The sequence below is a fragment of the Argopecten irradians genome, chromosome 10 (assembly GCF_041381155.1).
Source record: "Argopecten irradians isolate NY chromosome 10, Ai_NY, whole genome shotgun sequence".
In the NCBI taxonomy this organism is placed as follows: Eukaryota; Metazoa; Mollusca; class Bivalvia; order Pectinida; family Pectinidae; genus Argopecten; species Argopecten irradians.
In genome coordinates, this window is record NC_091143.1 from 28,973,283 (window position 1) to 28,998,368 (window position 25,086).

Below are 25,086 nucleotides of genomic sequence, written 5' to 3' on the forward strand. Positions count from 1 at the left end.
TATATCGGTTTGCCGAAAGCTTGATACCGGGTGAAAATCAAAGTTTGTACGGTAGGTGTAGGACCTAGTTTCAACAAACTAGAAAAACTAATATGGACAGATCTTTGAATTTGGCTAGGCAAATATCATGGGCGGATTCAGGTTTTGAGGTTAGAGGGGGCGTGTGACCAAGCAAATCAGGCGAGGGGTCTGGGGGCCGCCTAGGCCCCCAGAAGCTCTAGAATAAATGGTGCAAAATCCTGCATTCTGAGGATTTCATGAACACATTTTCCAGAAAATAATTGAAGCCATTTAATGATGTTTATTTATGGTTTTCGTGTCAAATGTCATATTTTTTATTTGAAGTTTTGATTTAAATTTTTACTTACAGAATTGCGATATCAAAATCTTAATATTTATATGGACATAAAGCGATGAAGGGTGCGGGTCTGGGGGCCCAGAAGCCCTCGAATAAATGCTAATAAATCCTGCTTTCTGAGGACTTCATGTACACTTTTCCCAAAAAATATTTGAAGCCATGTAAAAATGTTCGTTTATTATTTTTGACGTCTAATGTCATATTTTGAATATAAAGTTACAGAATTGCACTGCCTAAAATCTAAATATTTATAGAGGCACGAAGCAAAGAAAAGGATGGGGGTCTGGGGGCCGCCTAGAACGAATATACGTACCCGGCCTACTATGCATTTACATATTATTTTTGTCCAAAACAAACATAAATACCATGCTTACTATCTACCGTACCGCTCATAAAACGTCAAAATCACATTTTCTGAACTTGACGTATAAATTCCCTTCTGAAAGACCTTCATATGTATAATGTAAACAAATAATGCCTCGATGAGAATTTGATATTTTATGTGGTTCGTTTTTATTGCCTAGTAGGTAAGCTATATCAAACAAGTACGATAAAATGTAAAACAAACGTTTTATAATGGTTTACATAATCATCACTTTGCTCCATTTGCAGTAATAAGGAACAATTGTAGCTCTAAAGAAGACACCATTTTCAGTCTAAAATACTTTTGAGCTACAATATTGCAGCTAGGGGTCGCCTATTGAAGGTTTTTATAGGACTAATAAAAAATGTATGTGAACTTTTTTAACGATATAAGCTTTTACTTTTATACATTATTTGTCGGATTAGATAATTTATTTTCACTAACATACACAATCTTCATAATTCGTGTATTGGACAATGACAGAAAAGTAGGCTAGTGGTCTGTCTATGGCCAGACGCTGCCTGGAATTATTACTATCATCCTGTTTTCTAATAGGGAGCCTTTTGTCATGTGCATTGATTTTTTAACATCGTTTGTCCCATCTTATAACATTATCGGTAAGATATGTTTTTGTTGAAACAAAAAAGGAAGGCATCTGGCCATGGTGTGCACCCAGACCCCTAGAAGCTCTCATTTTCTGTCGCATTTGGTTCTCCATTTGGTTTGATTTTCCACTTTTTTCTTTACACACATTTTCTTAGGACAAATAAAAAGCTTCTAGAAGCATTCGACGTCAGTAGTAATCTTGTAACTGGCGTTTTGAAAGTACGCACACATTTGTGAATTGATAGTCGGATTTAATACATGACTTTAATGCTGAATCAAAAATGTGTATTATATCATTTACAACCTGGAAAACGAAGGGCATGACATATAGTCAACCAGCGAAGACTCATGGCCAGCTACAATTCCTTATACCCACCCCCTCCCCCTTTTCTTTTATTTGCTAAGGATATCGAGATATAACCTGTCAATATTGAATATTAATGACAATAAATTATCTAATATATTGGGATTTTATCGGGTTTTTTTTAGGAAAAAGTAAACACTTGAAGGAATTTACATTGTACCTTTTAAGCGATGGAGATAAAATCTATGTTCATGCATGTATGTACCACAAAGTCGAATACATTTAGATTTTAAAATGATAACATCAAACGGTAAAGGTAGGAAATGGAGCTTTCTGTCAAATTCTCACTCTAATTCCTTATTTTTTCCCCTTTTCCTTTCTCCCTCTATTTTTTCTTTCTTCCTTCTTTTCCTTCCCTCCCCTCTTTCTTTTTCCCTTTTCTCTTTTTTCTCTCTCCTATTTTAGGGGGGGGGGGGGGGCGTACGCCGGGTCCGCCCCCCTATGGATCCGCGCCTGAATATAACATGATGCCACATGTATCTTTTAGAAGCAAATAGCATAACTCATACAAACGGACTGATATATACCAATACGGTCTTGTACTGAATAAAATGAGATTTCATAAAAATCAAGTGATTAAAACATCTTCTCTTCAACTCCTTTAAACTGTGAATATTTGACACTCTATATGCATGTATTTTAAGAGAGATGCATAATTAAATCAAGATATTCCAATTTTGCCGAGTAATCCTTTAGTGTAAAATTACATATAGGCCTAAAGAAATATTTCCATCTCTCCATCGCCCCACCCCTGCTCAATTTGTACAAATCAGTATATTTCATGAATATTGCGTATGTAGATGTCTACATGTATTATATTTAGCAAATATGATCTTCAATAAGCACTTACTCGTTCGGGAAACAAGACTTTATTTACTGAATACATGTACGATGAGACATAATTAGATGATGTATGTATTTCCCGTTTTGAAAAAATGCATGGAAGTATTCTAATTCAGTTGATCAAATACTATCCTACGAAAAAGCACAGGTAAGCTTGTGTCAACAACAGTATTATATCTGTGATATAGAAACTAAACGTGTACATGTAGACATAGACTAATTATTTTCCTGTCTACAGTTATCAGCTGAAGGTAGATCGAAGATTCAGAATAAAAGGTTGTATCTAAGGCATACACTTGCAGTACAGGTTATCTTGGGGATCAAAAATTCTGTTTTAGTTTACTTATTAGATATGCAGATATCTTCTCAAAAAAACATACAGAGACATACAGATGTGTTTGATGACACCGATTTTATCGACATTTTTGGGATCAAGTTGAAGTTATCAACTTCGATCGTTGTCACGTAGACGCTTTTCATGGCTACAATTTTGGCGCCAAATTCAAATTTAAAATTGAATATCTCCCTCAAATGACTATTGAAGCTAAGATATCTTGATAATGGAAAGATAGATTTTGAATAAAATATTTTTCCGGTAAAACAATATAAAATCATGGATTGTCTAAAGGGTAATTAAAGTCGAATCTTTACACGGAATTTTCCATAATCATTTTTTAAAATATTATATCCAGGTAAAATTATGGCTTATTTGTGCCATTTCTTAGCTTTGTACAGTATCAAATCGGTGACATAAAATAAACAGTTATAACAATTTATATTATCAGACTTTTACATTTTATAATGTAGAATATATATGATGTACTTTTTATAAATATTATCACTCGATTTCGCAGTATTGCTAACCTCTGATGAGGTCAAATCGGGTGATCACCCTTGAAAAAACGGATGAAAGGGTCAAAACAAGGGTCATGTGCGGAACCACATTTTAGTAAAAAAATTTTTACACATTTTAAACCCTAAAATATGCATATATTTATTATCTTCTTTTTGTTATTCTATAACATTTATGATATTTTTTGTAATAATATAATTAATATGTGAAAATTAATAAAAAAAATGTATTTTTTAAAATATTAAATAAATAAAATCCTGATTTTTTTGTTTTTTGTTTGTTCTACACATGTCCGGTTTCACTATTATCTTTGACTAAACAAAATGGCGGCCATTATGATTGGCTTGCCTGCCTACTGCAACAGGATCTGAGGATACCGTTCACGTTGACTATGTTTTATTCATGTGAGTAAATCTTTGTCTGAAATCATAGTTGTTGGTACTTTTGAAGAGTTTTGAAGAGATTATTTCTGATTTTGAACAGTATTAATTGGCCATGTCTGATTTTGCTAGCTGGCTTTGGCTAAAAACGATCATGGACATGGCTGTATCTCCATTTGCCCACTTTTTATAATCTGATAATTAGCAGAATGTTGTGACAAAGATTATAGTCTATTTCAGAGAAGTTAACCTGGGTTTACCTGTGTTTTACCTGTGAATTTCACCTGTGATACGTACTGTACTTATTCAATAAGGGTATCATTTATGTATAACTTGATGTACATGTATGGAAATAATATTACATGGAAAAATCTTTTGGTTTGATACTCTTTGTGATGTCAGTTATGTTATTGATTTTTCATATTAATAATATATATACATATAATAATAATATATAATGTATAAGTAAATAATTAACACATCAAACGTAAAATCAATATTTGGTCCTAACTTCAAAACTTCAAAATTCCTTTTTCTCTTTTTGACAAACATATATACCTGTACATATAAACACATAAATAATAACTATAATTGCTAATTGTAGTTCAATCAAAATATACCTTCTTGGATATCGAGCTACATGTATTGAGGTACATACACGTATAAACTTTTGTGGCATTTATAACATAATCCACATTCAACATATTTACAAAAATAGTTTATGGTAATAATTATGTAATCATGCAGTTTATGTTTACGCCTCTTTTCATTAGAAATCACCTTTGTGACAATTCTACTGAAATATTTATACTGCAATACATCGTGATTTTTAGGAATCCCATTGAGTCATTTTGCCGACAAAAATCTTACTCTTACCTTCATAATTTGATATGTTCGAACTATCGGAAATATGATCTATTATAAAAAATCAGGGTTCGAACTATCACTAGCTAAACAATTATCTCAATAACATTCACATTCTCTCAAACCATTTGCAATCTGCAGAAGTCTATATTCTGTAGAAATGCTTAGATGTTTATAATGTGATAGGAGGGATGCGCACTATACATGTATATACATGACAAATCATGCAAATTCTTGTCACTGTAGAATTTGAATTTCGAGACATTTAGATCTGTACAGTTTGATATATAGGGTATACAACTGTATATGATATAATTAATATATTAGATACAATGTACAAGTACAAACGTACATGTATATGCATTTGTATATATATCTTCATGTACATGTATATTGTTACATGTATCATCCTATAGATCCTTTATATCCTTTATATCGATCTGTAGCTATTATTCTATTATGGCCCTTTCCAGAGGGAACTGTTCTGCTATGGTGTTGTCTGGCGAGGTATAGTCCCCGAGTCGAAGACGAGGGGACTATACCTCGCCAGACAACACTATAGGAGAACCGACGAGGGGACTATACCTCGCCAGACAACACCATAGGAGAACTGTTCCCGAGGGAAAGGGCCATAATAGATTTAGTACGTCACATGACATTCATTATGACGTCATATATTTGGTCGCGTGCTCATTCCCGGGGGACTATACTTTGGTATAGTTCCCGTAGTCAGGTATAGTCTCCCGTAGTCAAGAAGGACAGGGAACTGTCGCAAAATAGATCATAGCTGTTATCCAATCGCATTCCTAGTAATTATCATGTGATGTACTAAATAGCTACATTGTACACAAGTGCACATGCCACTGTCTTTAACTAATTCTTGAAATTGCAACAGTTTGTAAAAAAAATCTGACATTTAATTCTCCTAAAACTTGGATGAAATTTTGTTCTTTAATACACCATTCCAATGGTGAAATTTATAAAGATGTAACATAAAATATCATTTATATTTGTCTGTCAAAGCGCACAAAATATTATATAGTACTGTATTGTATACAGATATATCGATATCTCTCTATCTATTTCCCCACTTTTGATAAACTAGAGGTAGCTCAGGTAAACGAACACAGGAAAGCACAGGTAAAAATTATTATGGAACTGACTATAATTGGTTTTCCATTGTTCTCCTATACCAACACTTTTCTTTGTTCTCTAAAAAGTGGGCAAATGGAGAACACACCATGGACATCGTGATGCATGACTGAATAGATTAATTGCTACAATTTCACACCTTTATGAAAGTTTGTGTAAACACAAACATAGCTACCTGCATTATACAGGGGTCTCATATGAGTCTTAAGCCCTGATCAGGTGTAATTAAAATTGCACTTATGGTTTTATCTGACGTAATTTTTGTGAGCTTTTTAACACTTTGGTACAAGTACTGAAAATCGGGTTATTTGATGACCCGACGGGTCAATCGGGTTACGCATTCTAAAATGTCTAAAAAACGGTCAACCCGGGGAAATCGGGTGAGTTGGCAATACTGATTTCGGTCTAATAATATAATTGTGAAAATAAAATCTTTTTTAAGGGGTATGGGTAAAGAAAGCTATTTACTCAAAAATTCCGTGGTCATTTTTTTAAAATATTTTTTCATTGTAACCCAAACAACTGTCCCATTATGTGGACAAAAAATAAAGAAAATTAAACGACACAATTTTTTTTTAAATTAGGAATTTAAGTTGAAATTCAAATGCAAAAATTGGCCCTTTTTAGGACTTATTTATACGCATTCGAGATAAAAATAACACGTTATGTATTTTAGATAGTGAAAACGACATCGAGGTCATTGATAGCCATTTAAACTACATATTAAAGATAAAAAATGTTGTTGTTTGTAATACTTCAGTCAATTACCAAGCTTTGAAAATATGTGTGTAAAATTGTATTTTGAGAAAAACAGACAGTAAAGTAGGGTTATTGAGAGTACAATATTTCCAAAACCGCTCGGTCAAATTTCAAATAAAATCCTTAATAAAGAGTGTATCAACCAATCATTCAGTGAGTAAATTTTAAAGAAATGTTTAGGCCTAAATGTATCGAACCAGTTCAGTTCTAGGATTATCGTATCAGTTTTATCGTTATGTCAACCGAACTGTTTGAATAATTGATATCCCAAAAACAGAAGCTGTACAAAATTTGTTAACTCAGACATATATCCGGTATGCGTGTAATCCATAACAAACAATTATCTTGTTTACAGTGTACATGTGTTTTTATTGCAATGTTTATGATACACAAAAACAGTAAAATTCTTCAAATTAAACCACGGCGTTTCTCACAACTTTTGAAGATAATTGCAGTGCTTATTTATGCATTCAGCCAACGCAATTCTCGTTTGATGACACTAAAGCGACCTCTGATGTCGAGTCGAAGAGAAAGTGATGTTTCAATATAATTCTGCTGAAACAACATTCTTGACGGCTTTCTAACAAGGAGAATTCACATTCTAGTCATCAGTATTTTTTTCTCTTTAGTTCATATTATATTCTGATAGTTTGAATCATTTAATGATTTTCACTTCTAAGCGACCATCATTTCATATATCTAATTGTTTTTATTTACAGTTTATTTAGTTTTGCCTGATTCTACAGACACGTCTTGTCAAACAAAAAGTGAGCAAATACCATCTATGAAAATCACTGTGTGACTAAGTGCATCATTTAGATGAATAACCCCGAAGACCTTTCACGATAATATCTGATTTCTGAAGGCCAAGAGCATCACCGTAAGGCGATCAAGAAGCGATACAATTCGTTCATGATAATTACAACAAATCACATGAGAGTTCCAAACATAATTACTTGGGTAATTTATAAAACTTGTCGGTCTGGTGTTTCTAAACGACACTTATGTGACACGTGATGTCATCTTGGTGCAATGCAGATACAAATTTACTGCGCTGAGACGACTCACCCTAACAACTTTTTTTTCTCCTCGTAGGTCCTCCGAGTAATGCATCAAAGCCTGAAGTATTGTTCGCACAAATGCTCACGTGATTCCAGCCGCGGATTAGTACTAATATGGCAGGGCCTGTCAGTTGCAAGACTCTGACCGTAGGTCGGTGGTTTTCATCGGGTAAACTAAACCAAACAAACTAAATGTGAAATTGCTGGATAGTTATATTCAAACGCATTGAGTATTGGAAATAGGCATAAACAGTTGGTTTGGATGATTATCATGTCGATAAAAAGGTATTTAATGGTAGCCAGTTAGGGCTACCTCGCAATCTCGCAACCTCGACCTGCAAATCGAGGTTCATCTTTCTACGCGACTGCATAACATAACTTTAATGAGACTTCATGGTTATATATTTTATAATCAAATTTCTTTCATACCTACGGATGTAATACTAGCGGGTCTAGGGCAATACACTCATGCCGCCTGAGGCTGCATTACATGGCTACCATGCATTCAATAAATCCTCCTGACGTCACGGCGTCAACAAAATTTCTATTCCCTCGGTAAAATTTTAACGTTTTTGGTTTTTTATGGTCTTACTCAAAAAGATGCAAACAACGGATTTTTTGTTGAAAATATCACGTAATTTTTCAAAAATTGACTTTCAGCCGCGGATTTCTTCGAATTTATTTCAAAATGGCGGGATATTATAGTTGTTAAATTGCAATAAAACGTCGAGGTATGAAAGAAAAATACTCTTTCATAAGTGGATAGGTGAGGATAGGGATATTCTACCCTCGGGACCACAAAATGTTGCAAAACCCTCGGCAAGCCTCCGGTTTTTGTTACCCTTGGGTAGGATATCCCTATCCTTCATATCCACACATGAAAGAGTCTTATATTCTCTTACTTATTTGTAGTATACATATAGTCTCATTTTGAAATTTCTTTACAAAGATATTTAAGTATTTGTTGAATTAGAAATAAATATAACAAATAGAAATACGCATATACAAAACAATCAAATATTTGTCAATACGCATGAACAAAGTCATTGCACGAAGTTGCGAGGTTCCAAGATCGCGAGGTCGCAACCTCACGGCCTCACCTCGCGATCTCGCAAACTCGTAACCTCACCACCTCGACTTGCAGGTCGATATGTCGGTGTTGCATGATTGCTAGGTGGCCCTTACAGGCCACCATACCAATCAAGTATTTGTCAATACGTATGAACAAATAACTGCACGTGGTTGCGAGGTTATGAGATCGCGAACTTAACGCGCGGCCTCTCGGCCTCTCCGTGCAACCTCGCAAATTCGCCTTGCAATCACGACTCGCTTAAGAGTGTTTCTCAAACCATACCTACTCATCATTGATCCATTATATACAGTGTCGTTAAAGTATAGTATTATACCTAATTTTAACAATTCACCGAGTCGAAATATTTGATAGGTTTGTAGAAATTTAAAGAACTTTAGAAACTTTTCTGCATTTTGCAGAGCAGATATACGTTTTATTGCAAAGTGACTCTTCATACTGCGTCTCTTTCATGTATATGTTGGTATCTGCTGTCGTGGAAATGGTTTGTTGTCGCCATTTGGAACATTTTCCACAAATATGACTTCTTGTACCAATTCATGCAAGATGGGATTTTCGCAGTGAAGCACTATTGGAAACATTTCGTGAAGGTTTTTCTTCTCGATGAGTGCATCTCACAGTGAAGTGAACGCCTCGTTGTCTGTTAAAATGTTTCATAGGTTTGAAAACCTCCAGTATGATATGCGTCCTTCGCCAAAATGGTACTAAATGTTACCCATATCTTATCGAACGTGCTTTCCACCTAATTGCGAACTCTTTTGTGTCCAGTGTAATGATTAGGTTTATGAGGCAGTAGAGTTTTCTTTGCTAGACTGTCGTAGTCTGAATAAATGAATGAGCAAGAGGCGTGCCTAAACACCGCCGGGCGATCGGTCAAATGTATGGCATATTCCTTCCAGATTTATAGCAATAAAACCCAGTATATTCCGGAATAAAGGTCACATGCGCTTGTCCATTTGACATTTAAACCGGTTATATTGCGTTAGGAGTGTTTCCTATCAAGCATTTTTCAGTTGATTTCGGTGAACAATTGGAAATAATATGAAGGCATGAGCTTGTCAATCCTCTGAAGACATCTATCTTCAACAACTGTCCTATATTTCCGCTGTTAAAGTAATTGACAACAAAATTTTATGACGAAGCAAACATGTACAATGTACTATAGCAAATATCACGCCCCTGACTTTTTGTCCGTTATCTTTAATGAAAAGCGCAATCTCAAACATAGATGGGTTTATGTTTTACAGGGACAATACAGTGTCTGTCTGTAGGGTACTGGTGGGTCTGGAGAGTGCAGCTTTTATTACCAGTCGCTCTAATATAATTTATATAAGATTAGCGTGCCGCCGAATTAGAGAGCCCTGCCAACCATTGTCTAGTTAATGGTATAAGTACCGTACTTTTTACGTAACAGCGTTCACGATAATTGGGTAATAGTTTTAACACAATGAGATCTGTCTGTACCGTTCTGCTGGACGACTATTACACGTTTATAGTTATTCTCACTTTACATCATTTCAAATTACCGTAGTAACGACTCGCCAAGACAAAACACAAAGACATTCATGTTTAATAACTTAAGATGGTGTGGAGGGGGCTCATAAAGAGGGTGTTAAATAACATTTCTTTAACTTCTGATTAATGATGTCCTAATAGACAATTTACGGAAATTGTTCTGTAAAATTAGGGAAATTATGTACTTTGTGTTTTGCACATATAATGAGTCTTCGTACGCCTTAATTATCAATTAAGACGTCATAATAAGAAGTAAGAAAAGCCATCAGACAAAGATGATGTAGGGACAATCTACTGAATATTTCCTCTATTACAAAGTGTAAAAAAGTTGATAAATTTCTATGTGGAAATGCGTAGATTTCAAGATTTTCGATATAGTCTCGAAGTTTCTGATTTGTATCGATGTCATGAAATGGTACAGCAAGAATTTGTTGTTCCTGAGTGCGATATTTAAGTTAATATCTACCAGTTTCAGTAATATTTCAAAACCAATTTTGTATTTAAAATGTTCTGAACCAAGCTGAATTGCAATTGTGGCAAAACTGTTAAAGTATATATTTATAAGTTATAATTGTGTTGATATAACTTCGTTTGTAAGAGCCACATTTAAAGTTTTGTCGCATGAGTAGGATATATGCCATTTATGTTTCGTAACAAGGTATGTGTAATAGATAGCATAATGTGTTATTGATAAACATCAATAATATAGGTCTGTAATACAAATATCTGAGCTAAACAGCAAAGGTGGGGTTCAAAATTATGTATCTTGAATGATTATACATATTAAATGTAGTACAGAAAATGCAATGTACTTTTTACCATAATAAAAATAATATTATTAGTTGTATATAATCAAATGTAACAATACAAAAATAAAATATTAAAGAGATTTTCCAACAAAAATACAAAAATAATAAAAAATGAAAACATTAAATCTTTCTTTGTTCTCATTGATTAATCATTACGCTATTATATGAATTAGCCATTTCTACAATGAAACAAAGTATTGATAATAACAGATACCACGTTTGGAATACGGAATACAGCATTTACCTATGCAGCGTTGCTTATACTAAATTTTAATATCACATTCGTTTTAACAGCTAAGATGTTTAACACCTTTCCATCATAAAATACATGACAATTTAGATTATTATTCTGGTTTTATCTCCGCCATATGGTGCCGTTAATGACATGATTACCGAAAGTAGCATGCAATTTTCTTTTTTTTTGTCATGGATAACAATGTAATCATTATATGACAATCGTTAATGTAATTAGTAAATTAAACAAAGAAAATGAGGTTCTTGAAATATTAATGTACTCTCTCTTAAACACAATATGTTTCTCATAAAATAAAGTCTTTGATTAAGTTCTTAGAGGGGTCAAGCACCGATGTGATAATTTCATAGAAACGTGTACTTTGGCTTAAATAATTACATTTTGATTGGATTCTAAGTAGTTCTATATCTATATTTATTCATATGTTCTGACAAAATAAGTTATTACAATTACAAATTTCTCATATAGTTTCTAACGTTTTATAATTAGGATATTGAAATAGCTAAACATGTTATTGGGCTATGGTGTACGTATAATTAGTTGTTTGATTCAACATAACCAGACGCCAGGTGGATTTTTATGCAATAGACTAAACTCTTTTAAACACCGTATAAATAAATTAACTACCATGTGGAAACAAAAGCGGCTTTATAAACAAAGTCAAGAGGTACTAATTATGACAAATGTGTGACTCGGGAGTCCTTTTTCATTAAACATGTACAGTATAATATCATAGGAGTGACAGAAAGGCCCACTAACTCCGTTAGATATGAAGTGAACTGTTATGTTTAAATAACATGGTTCAACCTAGTCCAACCTTAAAATATCAAACTAGCCCTTTTTTAGAAATAATTAGAATAAGGCCTGAAAGGATTACATGACTGACATGGATGACAATCACATTCATTTACTATATTCCTGACACAGTCTTCTAATCAACTACACCCATCATCAATTCTGAGTAGGTTAGAAGAACTGCCATAATTATTGTTGCGTTGAATTTATGCATATTTCATGTATTACATTATATTGTTTGTCCTGTAGTGTGTTTTGCCACTGAGCTTACTAATCTGATTTTCGAACATGTACGTAATATGTGCAATTACTAGGTTTCGGGTGTCACTTTAAAGACCTCTGGGAAAACAGCCTTCATTTATCAATTAATTGGCCTTCGCCAATCTAAAAATAAGATATTGTGTCAAGGAGATAGAAATGCAATTGAGTTTGAGTAAGAGAAATCACATAGTAAATAAGACATTATGTTGATTATATAAGAAGTTAGGTATAAAAAATGCTAAACTTTTCGTGTTAAAAATACAATTTAAATACCGGGTATAATCCAATCTACAAATTAAGATTACATCAACAACATTCCGTAGTTTATTTTCGAAATTATTTCGTACTGCTTCCTCTTTAATGAAAATGTTTCCAGCAGTTTTTTCATAAACATGATACAATAACTTTGAATGGAGAAAGAAAATGGCAATAACAATAAGATGAACAGCGTATTTTTTATTATATTTTATATACCCTAACGGTCTAAACAGCGCTTTGGATTTATACTGAGTTATTTTTTTTATCAGAGGAACTTTGAGTTACTTCTCCTTTGATTTTTATAGACTAAGTGGTAAAAGATGAATGTACAACATACATTACATAAACATTAAGCTATAATGAGTAGTGAGAGGACATGCTGATTGCAAGGCGGAGCTCTAAATGAACTCATTTCAGCAGGAAAATGGAAAACGTATCTGGTTTCATGAGTAAACCATCTTGGTAAATAGGAAACACGTCCTTATCAATGTAGACGCACTGCAATGTGAATATGTAGTTTATGTCTACCTTTGTGCAAAATATACATTTAATGGAGCACCAATTACTACGGTGCAACCACCTCTGACATATGCCAACTTTCATTCTGCAATCTTAGCAATTGTTATGTACAGTGTATGTATGATCTTAGAGATATCAAACGTGAAGACAAGCAATCAAACTATTTCAGTAACTGATATGTTTGTAAATGGCCAATGAAGCCATGATTTACAGTTTTCCCTTGGTGATGCATCTTCCTCTGTCATCTCACCGTGTGAAAAGATAGAAGTTATTGCTTATATCTTATGTATAAGGTCTAAAAGTAAGTGATATACACCAAAGCTATAGTAGACAAAAGTTAACAACCCTTTGAAAAGTACAGCCTTATAGTGTTCATATGAAATAACAATGGCCAAATAATTTGTTTTTTTTTAATTGGCCTCGGTTTCCCAAGGACACAATTACAGGGAGTGATACAAAATCTACATTATATTTATAAAGGCAATTAAGCAAGTACTTGTTAATATATATCTGATGGTCTCGGATTTCGAACACCAGATATTATAGTTAAGCATACCTTATGCCAATAAAGTGTTGTCACTGACGAGGCCTACTTTGAAATTGCATAACGTTGCAAGGAAAAGACACCCAGACAGGGTCACAATATTACAAGGACGTGAACACATCTGGTAATATCGCGATCTTTTTTGCAAGGAAGTAATTTGCATATGCATATTTAACATATCGACTTATGTAAGGAAGGCTATGGACTTTTATCTTATAAAGATACATTGCTATAGCAATACATGAAACATTAAGAAAATAATAAAACATTGACTTTGACGTAAGTGTATAAACAATGATCATCTTATGTTAATTAATATTGTAACATACATTGAGAAAGCCAGTACATACTGTTAACTTTTGATATTTGATGCCGGGATAAACGCGTGGTAACATTAGGTATGTTATTCGTTTTGCAATAAATACACCTGTTATTGTTTTACAACATACTTTCATGTATTCCGTCTTTGCATATTACAGAGAGAGCTCCCTTGTGGGTAGGGATCCATTGTGACGTCATTATTCTATCGGCGCAATTCACTTCGTTTTCCCCGAAAAGTATTACGTTACGCAAACACATGACGTCACAATCAATACCTTCCCCAAAGGGCAGATAACTCTGTAATATGCAAATGCAGAATAAGCCAATAATAAGCGCGGAAATTGTTTTTCGCCCAAAAACGCCCTTCGCGTTAATTAATTGCCCCCTCGAGAATATTTCCATGTACACAGTGGTTTTTAGTGGAGAACTCGATAAACTATGTGGGATGTATGATATGGCTAATATATTTTACAAAGCACTGCGGTATTGGGGATTTATTGGTTTAACGTCCTATTTACAGCCAGGGTCATGTAAGGACGTGCCAGGTTTGTTGGTGGAGGAAAGCCGGAGTACCCAGAGAAAAAACACCGGCCAGCGGTTAGTACCTTGCAACTGCCCCACATGGGATTCGAACTCGCAACCCAGAAGTGGTGGGCTTGTGGTAATATGTCGAGACATCTTAACCACTCGGCCACCGCAGCCCCTAAGAAAGCAATGCATCATGACACCAAGAAAGGATTACGTAGTTAATGTGTTTGAGAATAAGAGACAAAATGACGGTACAGTTTTAACATCAATGGAATGTTGACATTGTAATGGACAGAATCACGGAATTTGAATATAAAAGCAATCTTGCTGAACAGTTATCCGATTTTATCATATATAGTTTGCAACTTTGTTCTTCAAAACAAAAGAATGCAGTTTTTTTGTCTTTAATGTAAATGGTTTGTTTTCCAGGAATTTCTGTGGTACATATCGCCACAGTCTTCTTTGATTGCACATTGAAACAAGAACGAATATGTCTTGAAGAAAATTTGTTTAGTGCTGTCACGTCAACTCGAAATGGTTCAGTTCACTTCAAACTTTGTTATGGTACAGTCGGCGCCAGAATGTGGTGTAATCACCTTTGATGTTTCCTGTTACAATTAGACATACAAACCTACTCTTAACACAATCCTGATTTTTCACGATTGTGGTTTATGAACACACCAGAACAGAGTTTCATGTCTTTGTTAAAGTTTTTCACTTTCCTATTCATCAACAGGGTTATTTTTCCTATTCATGTATGGCAGTGTTATTTCGCTGAACATATCCTTAGTCAACCACAAAGAAAACAGTCATGAAAAGTCTTCATGAAAGATTTGCGAGGTTACCTTTGATTCCAGCTCTCGTGTCCTGCGTTTCGATGAAAATACACCAGAAATATAGCAGAAATTCTAACACTTAAAATATATCATAACATCAAATGTTCGTTGTTAAGAAATATCCGTTGTTTTTTGTGACTGATGTGAGACTGGTTCACAGCATATACCTATATTCGGGAAGTTCTTTTCGACATCACCTGGTCCACTCTAGGACATGTGGATGAAAACACCTATTTTCATATGATAATATATATATATATATATAGTTATGACTTGATGATATTTCTTTTGTTGGAGAGTGAGCTTTGGGTACCTTATTTTAATGTCGAATTTGTCAAAATTTTATTGTTCAAATTTTTCTAATCTAAGTAAAAAGTACTGTATAGTTGCTTATATTTGCGGGGTTTTAATTTCATTCAATTCACAAAATTGACAAAAGTCCTGAAAATCAACACCTGATTTTACACATTACGCCCTTTTAGGTGTATGGCAATTGCAAAGACTATTGAATGCAATAATAGAGAAGAGAGTCTAGGATTTCATGGTTATAATTCTTTCTAATGAGACTCGGTACGTTAAACATTTGAGCGTTATTAAGGTTTTGTGATTTAAGACTATTTATTATGGGTATTTACTATTTTAGTTTCCACCTTTCTTTACACCTCAATGGTTCTTATGATCGACTTTGATGAAACCATTTTTTTCTTTCTGTTTGACATACGTCAGTGGAGTAGATAACTCGTATAACTCTCGCATTTCTTAAAATAATTTTTAGTACACTAAAAGGGGAAGTTGAAATACCAAAAGGTTTTAATTTCACACTGAAGTGCTAACTATTTATTTCATATATATAGTTACCCTTTAAAAGATATAGAGCAGAAATTAACTATTGCAGATATAGCTAAAAATGTCGATGCGCCAGCCATTTAAGTGAAAAACGTCGTAGCGTAAAAAAAAAACACATTTTCAAAACTGCCGTCAAATGAGTAATCCTAAAATGTCCTTGTAAAAAACATCATAAACACAATTTTTAGAAAATTACAAAAACTGTTTGATCAAATTTAAAACGATGAGACTGAAGAACACCAGTGAATATCCTTAATATGCTTTGTTGTCGCTTTCTGCTTTATCTTCCTATATTCACACTTAGGAATTGTTATATACATGTACGTATTCTTAAACGAAACGTGTCAAGATCGGCACCATTGGAACACAGCTACGTACGCCAATAAAAACCAAATGCGGAGGAACTTTGAAAAACATGTTTATATATCAGGAGGGAGTTGTTGGTGTCGTAAAAATCCTGATGTAAGGAGAGTGTCTATCAGGGTGCAATAACGTGGTTTACACAAATAGACAAGGGATCAATTTCGTACGATAAATCATGACAATAAAAGTCTTATAACATTTCATTATATATCTGCTTTATTTTCCCACGGAGATTTGAAAGGTTATGCAGAATTAACTAACAAATACAATACTATTACTGTATATTCTGACACTCGCTGCCAGAATCGTCTGGCGAGAAACGTTTATTTTAAAATAAAGTTAATAGAATTATCTAGGATTAACTTGAATACATTTTTGTCTGCTACCGAGGTATTCAACAAATATCTGAGTGTACTCTAAAGAAACTAAAACATTTTGTAATAAAAGAACACTCAGATTTGATATTACATCCACATTATAAAACTTAAAAAATATATTCAAATTTATATTCATAGTTCAATCTTTCTTTAAGATAATATATATATAAAATCATTTTTAATAAATTCCGTTTTTCTATGAAATAATTAAACCATTATACCAGCCATTCAGAAGCGACGTTACAAACAATAACGTCCCTTTTCCCCTTTATTGACTGATAGAGTTTAACCAATCAAAATGCTCGTTACAAACCAAATCGCATTATTGTAACTTATTGATACAGTTTGTAATGAGTATACTCCGTTGTGACCTTTTATTGTTGTTTGTAATTGAACTTAAGTGTAAACATGTCATAACGCATTTACAAATTATAAATTGGCATAATTTTATCCTTGTATTACCATCCTTTGTGAGTAGAAGGTTATGAATGTCAAAATTGTGCTTGATGATTGGAACGTTTTAACATGGTACAAAGTCACATGTTTGTAAAGCATTGTCCTTGGTGCAATATATCAACTAACAAATCTAGCCTATTCACATAATTACTGTAAAGTCGTTACATTTTGCGAGTGTGAAATTTCGTGATTTATTGTTTGGAAGATATTAACGAGGAATTATTTTCGTAAATCACCATGTAGTGTTGAGATTGTTATTTACGTAACAGTGTGGGCTATGTAATTCTCTGACCTTTGGAAAACTACGCGAGATATTAAATTTGGTTAATTTTCTGAAATCTGCGAAATTAAACACCCAACATATTTGCAATTACTCTGTATAATGTAAGAGTTTAATGTTGTGTCAAATAGTAAAAAATAAACAATAAATATTTTATTGAAAAATTAACATTTATTGCATAATAAAATACGACATGTGACATGTGAAATAAATACAATATGACAAATGATGATGAATAATGTACACAATGTTCAGTAAATGAAAGCGAGGAATATAACATGTTTAAATTATTTCATATACTGCCAACTTGATAGAAAATAGACGTGTGGTTTGTTTTCTTATTCATAATACTGCCAGAATAAATACACATAACATTATGAGTATAACATTGGCTTTTATGATTAATAATTTCGTACAGAATCATGAATTTGAAATCTGAGATCCCAATTAGAACGATATCCAATGTCTATACTAATATTGGGATTTAATTAAATGATGTCATATTGTATAACATTGTTGACGTCACCGGAGACTGTATAGTCATATTGTTATGTGAACTAACAATATCTACAATGTACGTAGACTTATTGACAAAAAATCGACGAATTATATAATACTGAATTAATAAAAAAACAGTTTTTGCTCCATTTTCAATTTATATCCAATTAAGATATTTTGATAACTACAATGCGCGCATTGTATTCCCTTCTCCTAAACAGTTGACAAAATATATTGATAAGGAAAAAAACCTCTTTTGTTGGAAAGTTTGAGTTAAAATACTTTTGATTGCAAAACAGATAAATCATAATCACTTTGACTCATAAACAAATAATAAACATAAACTCAAATATTTAATATACCTGTGTGAATATTGCTTAACAGTATTCTTGTTAGCTATAATTGATTTGGATACCCTTTAAACTATTTAGTATTTAATTTTAGAAGCATAGTAGATGAACTGATTTTTTTTATTCATATGACTTATAGAAATGTTTTCCAATATTACTATATATTTGTATTACAGCGTAATAGGTAAATAGGTGAGTAGGTCTTGATTGTGACGTTATGTGTATGCGAGCGTAAAATCATACCTTTTAGACAAAACGACGTTAATTTCGTTCACATGATAATATCGTCACAACCAATACCTACCCCCAAGAAAAAAACATTTGTAATAATCAAAGACAGGGTATGTGTGAATGTAAAATTTGGACTAGACATCTGAAGTTCATTTACCTTGTCATCGCGAGCAAATGTTAATGTCTTTCTGCGATCATTCAGAGATTATGATACCATGGCGTTCCCGACAGTGGCTAGAAGAATATTGAATACACATGTAAGATAGATATATATGTCATCAGTATCGCGGTCGTTTATTATTAATATAGCGGTGTCATTTACCATACTATAATAAATTGCTGCAATCGAATCAGTATTCCTATTGTCTTTGGGGTCGTTAATTCATTATGCATCGACAGCATGTCTAGGACAGCAACATTAACATCGACGAGGAACAGCTATTTCATAAAAAGATAGGCGTGGGTTCCTTTCACATGACGATTGTCATGCTCGTACAGGTAACACAATAAACCTTGTTGATTTCATGCTTACATCACTTCTTTGTTATTTATAAACACAATAATGGAACACAGAGTCATTCGTTTAATGAAATTATGCATGAGTATGGGGGTTCTGTGTATGTTCAAAAATCAAAAACATAACATTATCAACATGAAATAGCCTGACGGGAAATACCCATAATTTCGAGAAATTTATGATGCCATCAATTTGAGAGGAATGTGTGAAGTGAATTAAAATATCATACATTTATTTTCTCTCTTCAGTCGTCTACATACATACGTTAATAAAATAAAAAATGTCGAAATTTGCGAGGCAGTTTTAACAAAGACCAAGCACTTACAAAATGATAAAGTTTATCTTTCTAAAACTAATGCAGAAGCTATATTTACAGTATTTACAAACAAATTACTTACAAATTACACATGCACACATTTAAAATTAAAAGACGATTTCTTTCTAGCTTCTTTATATTATTTCTATAAGATCACGAAATCGGAGTTCATGTTGCTTAGCCAATCGAAATGTCTTTTTCTTAATTAATCTTTGATTGGCTAAGTCTAAATTCAAGAATGTTATATTTCGTTGATGGCTTATCATCTTTGTAAAGTTTAAAGTACGTATATAATAGCGATGAAGCAAGCATAAAAGTAAACAAAGCATTAAATGTAAAACACGCATATAGCACTTGTCAACTTGTATATTAATATTATTTTTTCTACCATAGCTAAACACTTCAATATATGTTCAAAATGAATTGAATTAGATTAGAATACCGAGTTATGTTACTCTTAAACACTTTTTTTTTACAAAAACTGGCCTGTAGTGACGTTATGTTAACCGAAGGTTTTCCTGTTGAAAGTATTTTACACTATACTTATGATACTGTTTAGTTTTGTGTTTTTAATATAAAAAACGTTTATTGGAATAAATTCAAGCTTTTATATACGAAATCATTGATTTTAGATAGAAATTTGTTTCAAATTGCATATAAAAATTGGACCACGCAGTTGAATCCCTATTCAATTGTGACTTCAAATACTGTCATTCAAAACAGTTGCACTATGGTTTAACAAACAGAATTCAATATCAAATTATATTCCTTAATTAATTTAACAAAAGTGATTAAGTAATTGATTTTCCAATTGTTTATGATTATAAATCCATTGTCATTATTATCATTCTGCTTTATAAAACTAATGACGTGTTTCACAATCTAATTGTGATTAACCATTATTTCTGTTAAAGTATTCAGTGCACATTACACTATCGCTGGTACGTTTTGGTATCACATGTACAAAATAGAAGCACGCTTATAAAATTATTACCATAATTCCTATTGATTTGGATATGGTATATGGAATTGAACATACTTTTATAATACCACTCAAACCAATTTGTGTCAAATTTGTAAAAATATTGCAACTAATCTATATTGGATTTTTTGTAATAAATTTGAAATTTGATACATCTTCCTAATATGAATTATACTGAATGGACCCGATGGCACCAATGTGTCTAGCGGTACCGCTGTTCTATTGCAATTCTTTCCTTAATAATAAGCACAGTTCCGCTACATTGCTTTTCCTTATGATATATAGCCGACACCCTGTCGTATTCCTATCGATACTCATAAACCATTAACAACGGAATTACTTTGTACAAGACGACCTGCTATTACTTCACGACTCTTTGATTTCATGCAATATACTCAGCTATTGATCATACGTTAGAAGTGTTGATTTCACAACAAATGACTCTGAGTAAGACTGTTTCATATCTTCAAATGCTAAAAATGATGAATCCAGCACATAATTTGTGACAAAACATAAATAAGCTTTCAATTCATTACCGAATAATTTTCATCAAATCACCATTTACAACATGATATATTCGACGGAAACATTCTGTTATCTACATAAAAGAAGCAAAATTGATTTTAACATTTCGCTCCACTTTCGCTCATATACAATGTCTAACGAAATGGCAATGGCTTGATGATGACCCGTGATATGATATATATCTGATGATGTGGAAATGATCGATTTAAGGGGAACAAACACTCTATACGAAGGACTCTATACCATAGCTGAAACTCTTACCCCATCTTCGAAAACAAGTAGCACTGAATACAGGACATTGTTCAAAGGGGACAAGAGGATGAGTAATCAATGTATCACAGATTCCTAAAATAGAACTTTCAGAAGAGCATTAATCGTTTAAGAAGTCAACACACGTTAGTTACGTAAACGCTCCACCACGCCCATTTTTCATTTCCAGAAAACATGAGTTTTACTTCCGATATTAAAAAAAAATATCAGTAGCCCCAATATTTACATTGTTAAAAATGACGTTTTGTCTGTCAATTTACTTTTTTGTTCATATTCTTGCTTCAGATTTTTAGGGAAAAAATGGTATATACGTCTGCTGTATTATGTGACTTCCGTAGGTCAAAACGGGTTTCAGATGATCCACTTATTGGTCTTTTTTTTTTAACTATTTACGACGGAGTACAGACAGGACTACACGTTAAAACACCAGTGTCGCAACCATGAAGCACTTACAATGTTGAAAAAATCACACTGGAATTCGCTCTGATGAGTTTTTATATCTCTAAATCATGCGAACTTCTTCCTCGAAGGAATTCCCGTAGACGACCACTCCAGCAAATCACAAAGTCCATCAAATTGCCTTTTTATCGCCCCGCACTAGAAGTCGCCGGTGCCACCGACAAATCCCTTAGCTATTAAACTCCGAATATCAACTCTCTTCTAAATAGATGGCTGAGACCGGCATAGAGATACTTGAGCAGATGTTATAAACATCGAGTGCTACTCAACTTCTTTCTAGTGTTACTTAACACTTTAATAGGCGATAAAATGCCTTTGATCCAGGTTTCAAGATGGCGTCATTTGCGTACTGCAGCAGTTAAACAAAGTCAAATGTGTCCTCCATAACCGATGTTAATGTGATAATCATAGTTACAGCAACATGACAGTACCCATGGTGAACCGTATCTTTAAGGAAGTATCTCCGATTGTTTTTATCTTAGGATGACATCACAAATCGTCACAAGAGATGACGTCTTATTTAGATAAACTAAATTTCTTTGGTCTCTTACGGCAGCGACGCCGTACAAATAAAATCCATGGAGATTTTTGTATGGAATTTACTCGTTAGTTATACCCACTGTATCATAACATAAGCTGCCAATTTTTAATGATCTGCTGTAAAATTATTAGAGAGAATACTGTTCCTGCCGTTGATTGGATGATATCTCCTACGTCATGCATTCCTTGATGAACTGTGGTTTCTACCCGTGTTGTCTGATTAAAGGTTCCTGGAAAATAAGAAATAAAAATCTTTATTTAATTAAAAAAAAAAGACAAAAGAGTACCCTATAAAATGTTCAAAGATAATCTTAATTAAGGATCAACGTGAATATCTTTTCATGTTATGGAGTTTTTTGTGCTATATAACTTGATGGACTCCTTTCTTTTAGAAATTTATACGCTGTCGTATCAGCCAATCAAATTCGACGTTATGGGATGATATTATGTTATTTACTCGGATAGCAAATATAAATATCATAACACGGACACCAGAAGAGCTTTCTTTAGTCTTAATGCCATACAAATGGCTCATATTTCTATATGAAGAATGCAAAAAAGCAAATACTTAGTCTTTTCTTTTCCTCGATAATTGACACAGGCAATATTTGATATAAAAACTACAAACAGTCTGAAAAAGTGTTGTCACTGCTTTAACACATAGAATAACTTTAATGTTTTGTCGTTTAAACACAATAGTAAAGCAAGTAATCAATAGGTTTAGAATTAGCTCCACAGCCAGACCTATTTGATTAACTAATCCTATTCGACCCTGAATGTGGGCGCCTATCAATTCAGTGGAGGCAATTATTTCCCAGGTTGAAATAGCACTATAAACAATATGGCTTCTGTGTCACAGGAGGCATGGAAAGAAGGGCAGAAATTTAAAAAGTTACATGACAGATGTGCGTTTCTTGAATCTATTTATTACATGACAGAATTATTGGATGCTTTTGCCTTAAATTGCTTTGCAATGCATGTGAAATACTGATTTGTTATACGCTGCTTTGCCGTAACAATTGTAATAATAAATTCTGACTCTAAAAAAAACCATAATGAAATTTGCTTTGTTATCTTCATTTCTATCATCCATTGTATGTTACCGTCTAAAGACGGTGCTAAATGCTGCTGTTACAGCTAACACATTTTGATTTGTTTTGGTTGCATAAACGTCTTACATGTAGAAACAGCCGATGAACACATAATTACGTGTCGGGTTTATTGGTGGAGGAAAGCCGGAGTACCCGGAGAAAAAACCCCAACTCTCTGTTAATACCTGACAACTGCCCCAAAGGGGTTCCAACTCGTGATCCACAGAGGTGGGGGCTTGTGGGTATATGTCGAGGAATCATAACCTTCCTATCAGTGCGATCACAATATATATAAAAGGCCTGCAAAATGCCTTTGTCCTTACAATACATGTCCATTATGTACATTCTACTTAAAACAGACTTTTCTATTGGGAATTGAACTCATTCTTTAGAGTAAAAATACATGAAACCCGTGTTTTGTTTAGTGATTTAAATATTGATGATTTTGGGAATGTGTTAGAAAATAAAAAGAGCCGTCTGCTATCCCCCCTTTATCATTAGTCGTATCAAACAGTATACTCATTTTGTCCTGTGTCTAACAAGTCAAATAACATTAAATTACTTTCCTCCTATCGTTTTACAAAATGTTCCCATTGACAAACGACAGTCTCACGTTTAGGATGATAGACATTAGATTTTAACTTATTAAGGTATATATCACTATATACTGGTTTGTAACATTAAAATGCAAATCACCAGCTGCTTGGCGTCTAATATGAAAAAAAAAATTAGACTTTGGACATGGGACATTTTTTATTATTTACATCATATTCAGCGTGAAATTATCTCTTTGATTGCTTCAAAAATAGACTTTACGGATCAGCATTATTGCAAAATATATATACAGACAATGTATGGAGTACAAATATCGGTTCAACGGTTAAGCGTGTTATATAATATCGTTTACATGAGCTTATGTCATTGCATGACTGCATATTGATTTTGTTCTAAGGTCTATATTTTAGGTCTTACTTTCAAACATACAGTATATATGACCCAATTTGATGACAAGTCTAAGATTTATTACAGCATTGTCTGTGGGATGATTGATAAAAGCAACTAGAGTTAAGATTAATATTGGTATATCATTACCGACGACATTATAAAATAATAAGCAATCATTCACGAAAGAAAAACTGAAGTCGTGTAGTGCGATCAATATTATTAAAGTCTACACGTTTAGCAATTATATATGTCATAATTATCACTTATATGTTGGTTCTATACAATGAGGAGGTCGAAAACTCGTACCTCTAAATTTCCAAATACAGTTTTTAGCAAAAAATCTTAAGTAAAATTTTACGAAAAAGGAACCCCAAATTTCCAAATACAGTTTTTAGCATAAAAATATTAAGTAAAAATTTACGAAAAAGGAACCCCAACTTTCCAAATACAGTTTTAAGCATAAACAATTTAAGTAAACATTAACGAAAAAAGAAACATACTTCATATAACATATCATAAGTTTTGATTGGCTTACATAACACTTAGCTTAAGGTTCTTAAGTGATCTGTGTAACTCGTTATCATTTTACCATTTATGTAATATTCCCAAGTGTTAGATGTGTCGACTGCTGAAGGGAGTTTATATTTCGGTATTTACAATTAAATAAATTCTAGTTATTCCTCTGTCAAAATGTAATATTTATCATT

At 33.1% G+C, this 25,086-nt stretch overlaps 1 protein-coding gene across 2 annotated transcripts in view; it reads right to left on the reverse strand.

Annotated features, from left to right (window-relative positions):
* Window positions 1-20,239: 20,239 nt before the first annotated feature.
* LOC138333584 (zwei Ig domain protein zig-8-like) overlaps window positions 20,240-25,086 on the reverse strand; it is a 117,536-nt gene continuing 112,689 nt past the window's right edge. For both annotated transcript variants that reach the window (XM_069282047.1, XM_069282048.1), the window contains exon 7: window positions 20,240-22,573. In XM_069282047.1, coding sequence (XP_069138148.1) covers window positions 22,428-22,573 — 146 coding nt within the window. In that variant the 3' untranslated portion in view covers window positions 20,240-22,427. The remainder of the gene's footprint in view (window positions 22,574-25,086) is intronic.